This window comes from Danio rerio, chromosome 7 (genome assembly GCF_052040795.2).
Source record: "Danio rerio strain M-AB ecotype USA chromosome 7, GRCz13ab, whole genome shotgun sequence".
Lineage (NCBI taxonomy): Eukaryota > Metazoa > Chordata > Actinopteri > Cypriniformes > Danionidae > Danio > Danio rerio.
Genome location: NC_141027.1, coordinates 7,535,533 through 7,551,446, shown reverse-complemented (window position 1 = coordinate 7,551,446; position 15,914 = coordinate 7,535,533). Strand labels below are relative to the sequence as shown.

The window sequence follows — 15,914 nt, the reverse complement described above, 5'->3', positions numbered from 1 at the left end:
GATGTTATACATTCAAAATCTGCTTGAATCAAAATGTACAATGTTAATTTTCTAGCTGACATTAGCTATGTTTCTATCTAAAAATGTTAATTAAATTTATGCGCAACATTGGAATATCACATAAAATTTGTACAAATAAAGCAGTGTTTCCATCCCACGAGTCAAAGAGAACAAAATCGTCACTTCCTTATTAACTGGCGCCAAATCGCAACGGTAAAAACGGAATTTGCTGCAGTAGGAGAAGTTACGTGAATCTTTTTTTATTTAATAAATAACTTGCGCCTCAGAAGACGATGCCGACACGCAATGAACGCGTGATGGCTGTGTTTGACGCCAGGAGATGAAGTGCGCAGTCGACGCTCTTGACAGTTCTGGAGGTAATTAATAATATAATAACACTAATACTGAAATGGTTATGGCTTTTTTGAATGGCTAAAACAACCTTTCCGACGTTTTACGATGTGCTCAGCCTGCTGGTTTTTCCATTCACAAATTTATATCATCACATGATTCCTTATAACAAAATAACATGCCTATTAAGTGTTTCTATTGTGGTTTATGGGCATCTTTTCTCATCAAATAAAAGGTTTATCCTACTCAGTTATGCGCAGACATTTTTTTTATGTGCATTTTCAAAATGCATGCATTTCCATCAACCGTTTTTTTTTGTATATAAGAATAGGTGGATGAAAACAGATACTGTTATTCTTAAGATGAATAAATCTGTGCAAGCTGAGCCACTGAAAAATGATTTGTTTGGATAATCTTAAATCAAAGTCCTACCATCTGTTTCCATTTTTTGGAGGGGCGATCCTGTTGATGTCAGCCTGAGGGTTTCTATAACAACTGCATAGTAATACACTCTTACTAATTTGCTATGAGAGAATATGGAGCTGATGCAGAGGTGGGTAGATTATCCAAAGTCTACACTAGTAAAAGTACAAAAACTTGTAGAAATTTTTACACAAGTAAAAGTAAAAATCTTAAAAGTAACTCGAGTAAAAGTAAAATAGTATCTGATGAAAAAGTTACTCAAGTAAATAGTTGCTAGTTACTTTTAATTTTATATTTAAATATAAATTTGTATATATAAATTTTCATAGTATTTCCTATATATGTTCTTCTGGAGAAAGTTTTACTTCTTTTATATCAGCTAAAATTACAGATATTAATGTTTTTAAAACAATTTTAAGGTCAAAATTATTATTTCCAAAGAGCAATATTTCTTTTGATTGTCTACAGAACAAACCATCAAGTACCCTAACTTGTTGAAATAACCTAGTAAAGCCTTATAATGTCCCTTGGAAATCAAGCATCTTGAAATATTTTAGGTACTGTCATCATGGCAAAGATAAAATAATTCAGTTATTAGAAATGAGATATTAAAACTATAGAAATGTGTTGATAAATTTCAGTTCAAGCAATTATATGTTAAAAAAATAATGTTTAGATGTTATATTTTTAATGGTTAGATGACTAATGTGTGCAGGGCTTATCAGTGATTCCATTGAACTGCAGTTTCTTTGGTTATCCCATAGTTACCAATCATAGTTACCAATAATAAGGTCTAAATAATAAATAATAATGCCACTTACCACTACGTCTTTTTAAAAAAAATTTATTTATTTTTCTTCAGGTCAGAGCTGTCATTCATGTATATGTTGCCATGTCATTTCGATGCGTGCATTGCATAATGAAACTATTCTTTTTGACATCTTAAAGTAAAAACATATACTGAACTTGAGACCAGGTGACGTGGTCCGATTATCTCACTGCACAGACAATATGACTGTCCTTCTCGGAATCGCAGATGGCCATGGCGGGACCCCAGTATAAACTTGCACGTCTTCCTAGACTTCAACCATTATTCCAAAAGGCGCGCACGCTCTAATCAAAAGCGGGAGACACGTCTCTATAGCAACCTCTTGTGACACAACCTCTCCAATGCAGCACCTCGCGATATTTCCAAACAAGACATGTGCATCATATTTATTATCAATTGACAGTAACTGAGGAACTCCGCCAAATGTAGCGAAGAGTAATGACTTCTCTCATATAATTTACTTGAGTAAAAGTACACATATTTAAATGTACTCAATAAGTACTCATTACCCAATAACTTTACTCAAGTAAATGTAACTCGGTACTACCCACCTCTGAGCTGACGTCAGAACAGCAGAAATTTTTGCCAGTTCACAAACGTCACTTTAGAGCTAGTGTTTGAACAGATGATCTTGCTCACATTTTAAGATTATAAGGCCTGAACAGCATGAAATGCCATCAGTCTACAGGGATTTCCCAGTATTTCTCTGTTGCAATCAGGAGATGGCAATAATTAACTCTGAAAAAGCCGAAGTAAAGCAAACACTAGACGATTATATGGCATAAATAAAACACTACAACATACAACATAGAGATTGAAATAGAAAGAAACTCACCTGATTTATAATGATATTGAGCTCTAGCTTGATATATGAGAAAACCTCTAAGGGCTTATTATGCAGTCTCTGTCGCCATCTTGTGGTGCAACCATCTTTGCTCTGCTCAGTATGACAGGCTGATGATCGGCAATCTCCGAAATTATAAATATTTTAAATAAGCACTAATAATAATAATCATTATAAATAATCTGCATCGTTGCAATCTAAACAACTACATTTTCCTCTAAAAAAGCCTTAAATGTACATGATGTTGTCCAACGGCTGCAGTATTTGTCAGACTCTGGTGAGTTTATTGATCTGCTGTCACTCTATGTGGGCGGAGTAATACACAAGGGGGAGGAGGCTTTACAAGTGCTGTTATTGCAGAATATTGCACAGCTATCAGGCTACCAGATTCGAGAACCAGACAGAACTGTTGTATAAATAATAAATATATTGTCTGTCTCTCCATCACCAATTGGACAACAATTAATAATAAACCATGAACACAATAATGATGACTTTCACCCACAAACTACAGTGTAAAACAAATAAAAGTGAGCTTTCTGCTTTAAACGTTGACTTTCACTTTCACAGTGGAGACTTCTGCTTATGAAAATTAGCAGTTTGCGTTTCCTGAAAAACAAAAACACCACTTGCAAGTAAATATGCACAAACCATTTCTTAAACTCTTGGTAATGCATCGAATTAAAGCGCTAAATGTTTACCATTCAATTTAGATATCATGCAGTTCAGCATTAATAATAATGACCATAACAACAATAATAATGTTCATGTAGAACACTGAAATATCATGTACACACCCATTTGATTCTGCAAATTAAATATTGAATATATTTTGAGTTATAAAAAAAAGTGTTGATTGTTAACTAAGCATAATAACAACCATAACAATGTTGTAATGATGATGATAATAATAATGTTCATTAATATTTACTACAATAGTCTGACATATGTTCACACCAATGTGATTCTGCTATTAAAATATGAATTTTGAGATATAAAAAGTGTTCATTTATAACTGAGCATAATGATAACCATAGCAATAATGTAATAATAGTTTATTAATTTTTACTAAACACTTTGAAACATCATGCCCTTACCCATTTGATTCTGCTATTAAAATATTAAAAGAATTTCGAGATATTAAAAATGTGTTATTTATAACCAAGCAGCATAATAACCATAATAATAATAATAGTAATAATAATGTTCATTATTATTTACTAAACACTCTGATTTATTATGTCAACACCCATACGATTCTGTAACTAAAGTATTAAATAATTCAGAAAAATAAAAAAGTTAATTTATAACCAAGCAGGATAATAATGACCATTGCAAAAATATAATAATATTAAAAATTATAAAAACAGTTTATTACTATTTACTAAACACTTTTGCAATTAAAATATTAAAGATTAGAAATGTGTTTATAACTAAGCAGCCTAATAAGAACCATAGCAATAATATCATTAGCAAATATTAATGAACATTAATTTATTATTAACACTCTGGAATATCATGCCCACATCCATTTGTTTATACGATTAAAATATTAAATAATTTTGAGATAAGAAAAATGTGTCTTTTTATAACCAAGCAGCATAATAATAATAATCATATCAATAATAATAGTCCATTAATATTTCCTACAACCGTCTGGAATATAATGCCCTCACCCATTTGATTCTGCCATTAAAGTATTAAAGGAATTTGAGAGAATAAAAATGTGCATTTTATAACCAAGCAGCATAATAATAATAATCATAGCAAAAACAGTATAATAGTAATAACAGTGTTCATTAATATTTACTAAACTCTCTGGAATATCATGCCCTCATTCATTTTCTTTAATTCTGTAATTAAACATTGAATATTTTCGAGATTTTCTAAAAAGGTACTAATTTATAACTGATCAGGATACTAATAACCATAATAATAATACTAAAGTTCATTAATGTTCATTAAACAGTCTGAAATATCATGCCCTCACCCAATGGATTCTGTAACTAAAATAATAAATAATTCTCAAAAATAAAATTTTGTTGATTCATAACTAAGCAGCATAATAATAACCTTAACAATATAATAATGTTCATTAATATTTACTAAACACTGTAATATCATGTCCACAGCTATTTGATTGTGCAATTACAATATTTAATATTTGAGATATTAAAACAAGTGTTGATTTATTAAGTTGCATACCAATAACCATAACAATAAAACAATATTATTAATAATAAAATAATAATGTGCATTAATATTTACTACAGCACTCTGAAATATCACTAGATTCTGTAACTAAAATATTAAATAATTCTGAAAAATAAGTTAATTTATAACCAAGCAGCGTAGAAACAATTATAATAACAATATATTAATAATTAAAATAATATTTTATGAATATTTCCTAAACATTTTTGCAATTAAAATATTAAAGATTAGAAATGTGTTGATTTATGACTAAGCAGCATAATAACCACTATAAGAATTATATAATAATAATAAATTAATGTTCATTAATATTTACTAAACACTCTGATTTATTATGTCAACACCCATTCAATTCTGTAACTAAAATAATAAATAATTCTGAAAAATAAAAATGTTAATTTATAACCAAGCAGCGTAATAATGACCATCGCAATAATATAATCATAATGATAATAGTTCATTAATATTTACTAAACAATTTTGCAATTAAAATATTAAAGATTAGTAATGTGTTGATTTATAATCAAGCAGCATAATAATAACCATAAAAATAATAACAACAATAATAGTTCATTAATATTTCCTACAACTGAATTATCATGCCCTCACCCATTTGATTCTGTAACTAAAATATTAAATAATTCACAAAAATAAAATTGTGTTGATTCATAACTAAGTAGCATAATAATAATCATAACCACAGCCATTTAACTGTGTGATTAAAATATTTAATATTGTTGAGATATTAAAATAGGTGTTGACTTATAACCAAGTAGCATAATAAAAACCATAACAATATTATAATAATATTAACCATTCATTAATATTTACTCTACAATATCACGCCCTCACCCATTTAATTCTGCATTTAAAAAATATTAAATATTTTTGTGGTGATTATAAATGTGTTGGTTTATAATTAAGCGGAATAATAACCATAATATAATGATAATAATATAACAATAACAATGTTCATTAATATTTACTGAACTGTATGAGATATTTATTACAGAATAAAGTAGGTGAAAGCACCATATGAAATATTATTTTAGATATGTTGAATTATAAATAAGCTACTACAATTTAAACCGATACTCTGCATGTGTGTGTGTGCCTATAAGCTCTCCTCCTGAAGCTTTAGGCAGTTTGTGAGACACTATACAAATTTTTAACGTGTGTGTGTGTGTGTGTGTGTGTGTGTGTGCGCGTGTCAACTGAGAGACTCTATGTTCTCATACAGGAAGGTCTGCTGTCTGTCAGTGACCTGTGCAACCGCACAGAGAAACCATACACTTGCTCCAGCGCTGCGCAGGACAAACACACAAGTATGTTACATAAATATACTATGCTTCTGTCAGCGAACACATCAACAAATATAGAAGTATTCATTGAACAGGTCACTGCAATCATCATGATGAAACGTACACGATGGAAGAGTGACAGAAATAAACATTAGACACCATGTGTGTGGCCCAGACATGCAGATGAGGACTCTTATCAGTCTCTGCATGTACTGCACTGTCTTTAAAACTGAAAGTAATCTAGATCAGGGGTTCCCGAACTTTTTCATTCCGGGACCCACTTAGGCAAATAATTAAATCTCAAGACCCACCATAATATTTTAATGTGGAAAAATTAGTTAAAAGTTATAAATATCCTGTCTTTCGTTCTCTCAGTTCTTTGCTAAATAAAAACATCCTCAATGAGGTAAGAGGAGTCAGTCTACCTGACATAAGCCTGCAACTGAGCACTTTTTGCAACATCTGTGCTTTCGTCAAGTTGTAGAGCAAATGCAGCACTACTAAGGGTGTCACGATCCTCCAAATCCTCGATTCGATTACATTTTCGATTCAAGTCACAATTCGATTCGATTTTCGATTATGAATAATTAATTCATTAATAACGTAATTAATTATTTGTAGTCTACCATTTAAACTACCTGACCTGCATGGTCTTTGTTTTACCCATAAACAAATCATACAGCAAATGAATAAAGGTAAGTTACACACATAATTACCACCTGTCAATCACTTTTTTCTGCGGGACTCGTGAATAGGCAGTGATCTGTGTCGTTATAATGACGTCGGTAAAAAAGGTGCACAACCAACAGAAACCAGCCAACAGTACCTGAGGTGTTCGCTAAAATGACTAAGTAAGTGTGTGAAAGTAAAAGATGGAAGCAGTCTACTGACCCGCTGACTGCCTTGACCCGCCGTCTCAAACGCATGACAATGTGTGTGCGTCTGTATCTGTGTGTGAATGAGTGTGTGTGGTCACGTGATGTGTGTTTTCAGCGGTAGTGAGGAAAGAGGGCTGCTCAGAAATGCTACACACCAATGTGGATGTGGATCGTTGTCGTTCGAAAATGCCATTTAAAAACAAAGACATATTAGTGTAAACAGGGCCTGAGTGTGTACTTTTCGCGAGCGGATTTGCAACGGGTGCGGGGCGGAGGATTGCGATGCGCCTATCGTCTATCATTCCAACCGTAATACGTACATAGCAGAGCTTGCAAACTGTGTTTTTTTTGTCGACAACACGCACGTTGTCAACATAATTAACTGGAAATCCAAAATACTTCCACACCTGCGACTTCATTGAAAGAGGAGAGGGTTTAAGTTCAGTCGACGGGTCTCCTGCGTCTGCAGTTTAACAAGCACTTCAACAAGCCTGTTTATTCATGCTTGACAAGCCAAGCTAACGTGACATGGGGGCGTGGCAGCATCGACGATTCTATTTTTTGATTCGATAATCGAAGTTGAGCATAAATTTTGACACCTTAAGCACTACTGTGGATTTTTTCACTCGTTTGTTCGCATATATTAGAAGACATTTCCTCAGTACGCCATCATTCTGTATTATTTGTTTCGGTACCTGTCTCGTTTGCCCAGTTTGCGTGGTTCGTTTGGGATATGTGAATCCACCAATCGTGCTCGGATCCGCTCCAAAACAATCGCTCTGAGATTGCTTGAATGAGGTGGTCTCGCTTGCCTCCCTCCCGGTCCTTTAATACGTCGTGCACCTTTCTCACCCCTCCCCACCACATCCCTCCACGTTCTTCAGACACGTCACGCGCACCCTGTCAAACACCACCAAAACAGCTGAGCGGGACTCTGCTAAATAAACCGTGAAACTCTGACCAATGTGAGGAGAGTTTACTCACACGTGACTTGTTTAAGCTCAATAGACCAAATACCAACCTACGTCACACATGACGTCACATGGGTCCCCGGTTGCAGAAAACAGACAGGCTACAATGGGAAAGATGTCGTGTTTTGCGGTAGGATGCCGAATTCGAGTCCAAAAATAGAAAACTTAACTTTTACCATACACCACACACTGCTTTAATACCGACTGCAGACGTCTTTGGCTAAATGGGAGCTGAATGAAGTGAGGAGCTAATTAGAATTAGACATATCAGGTCAGTTCACGCTATGCTGAATCAGACACATCACTCGTTTTTGATTGCAGAAATGATTTCAGCAATAACAGTTACATGTGGTTAATTAAACTGCGGACACTGAATGCTAAGAATGAAACGTGAAAGTTGCGTTTATTAAGGTAAACTTAGTTTTATATTCATTCATTCATTCAGTGACAACTTGTAACAAACTACCTATATTGTTTACCACGGCATTTTGAATATTCGGTCTGAAATAACCTGCAAGTGTGACTTGAAAACAAAATTACCACTGTTTTGACTGTGAACAATGTTGTACTTTGATAGTCATTGGCTGCTGCTAATATGATTTCACTATTTAGAGCAGGGGTCTCAAACTCAATTTACCTGGGGGCCGCAGGAGGCAAAGTCTGGGTGAGGCTGGGCCGCGTAAGGGATTTCACAAAAAAAAAAAAAAAAAGTCCTCAAATGTCATTATTAACAGTTTTAATTATTTCTTCTGAACATGAAGTGTCCTGAACATTAATAGAACACTGAGTGAAGATTATGAACAGTTCTTCTGAACATGGCATCTTTTGCCTACTTCTTGCTGCCAGAGACTTGACAGCGCTTCTTCTCACAAATCTGAACCACATTTGGCTTTAGAGCGGAAGCAGTTGAGACCCTCAGTATGGCTTGGGGGAACTCACTCAAAACTTCCATTCCCTCACCTAAACAAAAGGCGTATATATGTATAAATAAAACACCCCCACCCCACTCCAGTCACATCAGTCTGTACCAGTCTGTATCTACCTATAATATATATATAAGATGCAGGCTGTAGCTAGGTAGGTGGCAGGCTGCAGATAGGTAGCTAAGTGGCAGGCAGGGGCGGGAACAGCTTACCTTGGTTCTGGCCGTCGCGAGTTCCCTCCTATAACACTTCCCGCCCGTCACAGCGTCTAACAAAGGGGCGGGGTGTGTGGTGACGTCACCGGCATCCCCGCCCCTTTGTTTACACGGCGGGCGGGGAATGCCAGTGACCGCTGTGTACGGATAGAATCAGCGGAGCGGGGAGCGCTCTCTCTACCCGCTCCGCTGATTCTGTCAGTGTACAGCGGTCGGCGCGGGCCACAAAATATTGCACTGAGGGCCGCAAATGGCCCGTGGGCCGCGAGTTTGAGACCCCTGATTTAGAGTTTGCAGATAATATTTTTATGAAATTATATTATTAAGGAGAAAGTCTGAATGTGCGAATATAAAACCAACTTCACCTCGTTCACATATCCTGCCGTACAGGTGCAGTTCGCTGTCAGAATGCAGTCGTTTTGCGTGTTGGGGATTAATTACCCAGGCCTTGTATAACGTTAGCTCCGTCTTCTTTCCTTGTGTTTGACTAAGCAGAATCTCGGTTTTTAGCTCTACATTGTGTTGAATCTGGTCATCATGGAACATTATTTCTTGCACATGACCACACAGAACATGATTGTTGGCATCTAAAGACTTGTAGACCTTTAACTTCTCTCTTGTAAAATCACTCGGAGCTTCATTGAGATTGTATATTGGAGCTGGATGCTCGGTCACTTCATCTTATCCAATATTCATTGGGAGGGTGCTATCGCAGATGGAGCTGTCAGCTGAACGCCGCTCACTTTAACGGTAATTTTGCTGAATGTGACGAGCTGTTATAATACGCTGAAAGCATTATGTAAATAATATATATAATATGTAATCAATATAACTTATTTGTAAGACAACAACAAACTCTGCACTGCATCGGATGTCATTCCCTCGCTGTAAATGCTGGCGCTCCCGGTTTTTTCTGCCACCTCACTGCGCGCGCATCCTGAATGTTTACAAACATGGTAATTGGTCTATTGGTTCGTTTAGAAACTTTGCAGTGTGAAAGCGAACCGCATCAAGAGCAAAGAGCAACAATGTAACAATTTTAATCCCTGTTCCGGAACAACTGAATCGATTCTCAGGTGTGAAAGCACCCTTACTAATTTTAGTTTGATACTTTGTTTGAATTTGCTGCGTTATCATATTCTTTTTATTAGTGTAAATATTTCTCTTTTTTGCATATATTTGGACATTATTCTGGGTTCACTTTTGTGCATTAAAGGGGTGGTCCAGAATGTAATTTTAAGGCTTGTTTGTGTTGGTTTAGTTAGCAAAAAGCAGACACTACAGACCTAAAGTTTAAAAGATGCTTGCTCAGCTGTGTAACTGTCAGCTTATGATTTGAATCCAACGCGGAAGAAAGTAGTTCCTCATACAAAAGGGTTTTTGAGACTCTCCATGTTTAATTTTGTTTTTATATTCACAATTATGCCGTCAAACTGTTGTATAAACGCAATTTCACACTCACAGCAGTGCGATAGGCTGTATGAAAGCACCCCTATTAATTTTAGTTTGATACTTTGTTTGAATTTGCTACTTTATCATATTCTTTTTATTAGTGTAAATATTTCTCTTTTTTGTATATATATTTGGGCATTATTCTGGTTTCACTTTTGTACATTAAATCACTGATGTCAGTCTTTTGCTTACATCCTCACATTGTGAAATTACCACACCTTTTAAATGTTATTCCTTATAAGTAAGCTTCGTGAAACAGTTACGACAGCTGCGCTTTGTCTACGACATGAATTCCGTTCCTGTACTCCACTGGAAAACCAAAATGTTCCCACACAGGCGACTTAAATGTGTCTGAGGGATCTACAATCCCAATACTATGTGAAGCAGCCATCCTGAGATTGCAGTAGTAATCGAGTGTGATGCTCACTCAAGTCACATGACATGACATGCACTAAAATACTAACTTTAGAATATAATATTCAGAACAAAAGCTCATCATTACTAAAACAATTTAATCAAATGTGATAATAAAGATGTGTTTAAATTGGTTTAATTAGTTAGAGACAAGTGACGTCAACCTCAACAAAGGGCAGCAGGGGGCGTGAGAGTATCACGGTACGCCACGAGAGTTTTGCGATACGTATCGTGGTTGGTGTATCGCGATTTTTAGGTTTGGTTTGTAATATCGTTACACCCCTAATACAGAGTGAACACCCGACGTCAGTAATGCAGCTCCCGATCAAACTTCGCTTCCTGAAACTGTCTCCGGAACCCAGTTAAGGTACAAAAATCTCTTCAACTAAATTACTGATAAAGTGAAGTCTTTTTTTCCCACTCAGCCGAGCCTTCTCTGTTGCTGTGTGGAGCAGCCTGTCTCAGTTACCCCTTACCCCCATGCCACCCCCTGAATGTCACTCACTTATGCAGACATGCGCTGCAGTCACACGAGGAAACAAAGCTTTTTGATGGTGATTTTTTTTCTTGTTCCCGAATACAAATGGTTTTTCAAGTATTTGTTCCCGCTATTTGTGCGTATCCGAATACTGTATTTGGGTTCAGCTCCATCCTTACTGTATATACACATATACGTATATACACATATACGTATATACACACACACACACACACACACACACATATATATATATATATATATATATATGTATATATATATATATATATATATATATATATATATATATATATATATATATGTGTGTGTATATATATATATATATATATATATATATATATATATATATATATATATGTTATGTGTATATATATATATATATATATGTGTGTGTGTGTACAGATTTTTTTAAAGTAGTTGCATCATAGCCCAATATTGTTCAATCCCATCCTAACAAAGCATATATCAAACGTGTATTCATTTAGCTTTGAATTAAAAAAAATGACCCTTATGGCTGGTTTTGTACTTCAGGGTCACACATTAGACAGTACATCAGAAATTGGCGTACCTGTGAGCAGTGTATAAGCACGCTGTGTGTTGAGGTCTGACAGATCAGCGCATACACGGCATTTGCACTTCATTTAAAACAATTTAATCTTTACATATTTGTTTGTTTAATGTACAATCAAACCATCAATCATACGTAAAATTCTCCATATTGTACAACTCTAGCACTAGTATAAATAAAAAGAAAAAACGAGATCAATATATATATAACAACATTGTGTTTTCTTCATCGATGAACAGAGGAACATCAACTGCTAATGAGAACACAGGCCCCGCCCACACCTGCTCATTAGCTGTCAATCATTTGGGGGAGGGATGTTCTAATGCCGGTCACCATAAAAACAAAGCAAAAAAAAGGACAGAACGTCACCAATCTGTTAAAGAGACGACACTTCGGCCTTGTTTTGGAAAACGAATCACATGCTAATGAATCAAGATAAATCAATTTCAGAAGAACAGAGATGACAGTGCGGCTGGTAGTGCAGTTTAACATACAGAACGGGACACAGCAATGGTCACCACAAGTGTTCAGAATTTGCGTAAAACTGTGCAATGTGTTTCTCAGGAACAAAAAAATAAAACACACACACACACACACACACAAACCGAAGGGGCCAAGAGCAGCAATCACAAATGAACTAGAGCTTCAGTCTCTAACAGTCACATTTCATCATCGCTTTTCCAGGACCAATGATAAAAACTGTGCACTCGAGACCGAATTGAAAACATTTGGCATCTCCAAAATGACATTTCTGGTAGTTTATAAACTGTACCCTGCATTTAATTATCGTTTTGATGCTCTCACAAAAAAATCTGCGTCATATTTCACCCCAATATCAAAGACAATTATCAAAATAAAAGCTGTTTTTTTTATTATTATGGTCAAATATGTGTGGTTATTAATGACAATTTTCTCTGGAATGCACAAAAATTATTATTAATAATAAATGTATAATATTATTATACTTATTATTGTTATTAATAAGTATTATTTTTGTGCTTTCTGTGAAAAATTGTCATGAACACAAAACATTTATGACCATATTGGTCTCAATAAAAAAAGATGTAACAAAATATGGTATAAACATGCCAAATTTTCATGAATAAGGGTCAAAACGTGTCAGTCCATGGAGACGTTAGTGTCTATGGGGTGCGAATGATGTTGTACAGCTTTTAATTTATACCATTTAAGTCATTTGAACAATCTACCCCTAAATCTACCCCTAAATATTCATCTTGCTAGCCACTTTTATTTCAGTAATGAGGATTTTTGGGTTGAATAATTTTGGGGCAAAAAAATCAAGTGATTTTGGGATGAAATATGACACTGAGATTTTTTTTGTTTATTTATGCTTATTGTTCTCAGGTGCAAATAAATTGTGAACTCGTGCTGTTTAACGATAAATCGAGACTAATCGCATACAAAATAAAATGTTTTTACGTAACAAATTTATTTTTACAGGGAAAACGTACATCATGACATGTGCCAGAGATAGCTATAAAGCTAGTTTTCATCTGTAGTACCTGGGCAGGACGTTGAAACAAGACATTTTGTGTAGTATTAAAGTGTGTATTTATTTTATATATATATATATATATATATATATATATATATATATATATATATATATATATATATATATATATATATATATATATATGTATGTATGCGTGTGTATAAATGCACACGCATATATGCATACACTATTAAATATTTAGATTTTTCTATATAATGTTGTTTTAAATATTTTTATGTAAATAAAAATAATCATTTATATGCATATAGTTTTTTCATTTACATAAAAATATTTATAATATATTTATTATATATATATATATATATATATATAAAAAAATATATATATATATATATAAAATAATACACAAAATTATGAAAATGCTAACTTTTGTATGTGAAAAGTAATGATATATCGTTAAAAAGCACTATTGTGAACTGTTTAATTGTCGGCCTTCAGAAATATCACCAGTTGGACAAAGATAAATCTCACAGGATGAAATATGCGCAGACAGACACAGAGAATGTTAACAGTACTGGAGACGACGTTTACCAGGTTGAACATTTACGTTTGTTTGCGAACTTAAAAAAAAAAAAAAAAAAAAAAAAAAGTTGGTCAAGTCACATTTTAATAAACCATTAAAAGTCGCTTAGTATTTTTTAAACATGATAGCCAGGATAGCAGCTGTTACAGAAACAGAAAAAATAAAACGTCTTTGAATTTCATTCCCAGTAACCGAAAGCACAAAAAGTCAAAGTTTGGGCACTCAAAAAGAGAGAGAGAGAGAGAGACTGTTGGTTGGCTCGTTACCTATAATCCCAGTGCAGTCTAGACTGGCCGTCAATAGTGTCCAAGTTGAAGCTCCTCCAAAAATCCTTTCTCTAAAACCAACGTTTGATCATCTCGCAGTGTTAAATACGCAATTCAGGACGCTTCTTCGGTTTCCCGATTGGAATGTTGGGTTTCGCCGGCGTCCAAATTAAGATCTTTCGTTCTCGCACACAATACAAGTAAACAATGGTACCGCATTTGGGATGTAGTTCGGTTGGTATCGGCGAAGGTCCCTCCTCGCATTTCCAGCGGTTCATCTTGACCTTTCACCTCTCCAGGACGTGTTACCTCAGGCTCAGAGGTCAAATATGCAGATCCCGAGGGTGGAAGTTGACCGTGTTTAAGCATGCGCGTGTGGAGAGAGTACGTTTAGCATGTTAGCATTTGGAGAAAGTTCGTCCACTTTACTCGTCAGGCTTTTTCCTCTAAGTCTGGAGTCTTGTGCAAGTACCCAGAGGACGTGTCCAGGACGGGCTCCACATCTGGAGTAGTGTTTGGGTTGTTGTAGTGTAGCTTTGGGAAACTGTAGGGGGCGTGTGGTCAGAGGGATGAATTGTCCAGTAATCGAACCTCCTCTTCGATTTCGTCCTCCTGGTAATGGGACGAGGAGGGCGCTAGTTGAACATTATGGACTCGGGGTCTTGGTTTGCCATCTGGGCCATATGACGGAGGATATCTTTTTTTGTAATAATACCAAGGAGGCGTCTATAAAAAGAGAGAAGAAGAGAAATTTAGTGGATGATTTTGGATGAGTGTGGAGGAAACTGACTTGTTTTGTTTGTTGCCAAGTTTTGTCTCTTTTAAAAGCAATTTGTGTGGATTAGGGCTGCACAATATATGGTTTAGCATCGATATCGCAATGTGCGATTATGCAATAGTCACAATACAAGATCTGCGATGTTGTTGATTCAATTCAAGTTCATTTCTATGGTGCAATTCACAATAATTATTGTTTTAAATCAGCTTTACACAAGGTGCACATTACAATTAAATCAGCAAAAGTTTATAAGAAGGCCCAAATGAAATCTGTGCACAAAGTAATCTGCAGATTTTTATTTTAATTATTGTGTCTATTTATTCACTTGTGTAAATTTGTATTTATTCAGGTTTTAAATTAATTTAAGTAATATTTTTGACCAAAGGCTGATTTAGATTTCTGCGTCATGCACATGCATATGGTCTGGCGCAGCCTTTGTGCGGTCGCATAGCCCTCGCTGTGGCTGACGCACACCTCTCAAAAATATTTAACTACACATTGCAATGGCACATAGCACAAGCTGTACGATTGGTCGGCTTGGTTGTTTTGATGAGTGTGGGCGGTGCTGAGAGCCTCGAGCCCGATTTAGAGAGCGAGTGTTTACAAGTGTCAAGTCCCGTAAAGGAGCTCCAGGTTTTGTTTTGTGTTTACCTCGTGATTAAAAATGTTGCACGTCTACCAGTTCCTTAAATTATCAATGTTTTCAAAGTGCACTGCGAAGGGAGCGCAACTGTCAATATGAAGATCGCTAGAACTGAACTGTAAGAAATACTTTGAAAGCAAATTACACCTAAGAGAGATGACTAATGCTTTTGGCTTTTTAAATCATTCCAACTTTGAATGTTAGAATGTTCTAAATGAATAGGGCATAGGGGGGATAAGTAGGAATAGAACAGTCATGAACCATGTTTCTAACTACAGCTCCAGA

At 35.2% G+C, this 15,914-nt stretch overlaps 2 protein-coding genes across 14 annotated transcripts in view; both read right to left on the bottom strand.

Moving 5' to 3' along the window:
• The window catches only part of actn3b (actinin alpha 3b), a 701,279-nt gene that overhangs the window by 96,716 nt on the left and 588,649 nt on the right, over nt 1–15,914 (bottom strand). The gene's annotated exons all lie outside the window — the stretch shown is intronic.
• clcn3 (Cl-/H+ antiporter 3) overlaps nt 11,944–15,914 on the bottom strand; it is a 113,064-nt gene continuing 109,093 nt past the window's right edge. For 9 of the 13 annotated variants that reach the window (XM_087260257.1, XM_087260252.1, XM_087260256.1 and 6 more), the window contains one exon: nt 11,944–14,934. Coding sequence is in view for 6 of the 13 variants with exons in the window: in XM_087260252.1 (XP_087116378.1) it covers nt 14,770–14,934 (165 nt within the window). In the remaining 7 variants the exon portion in view is untranslated. The remainder of the gene's footprint in view (nt 14,935–15,914) is intronic. The other 4 variants (XR_015495165.1, XM_087260259.1, XM_087260263.1 and 1 more) reach the window with 2 other exon arrangements.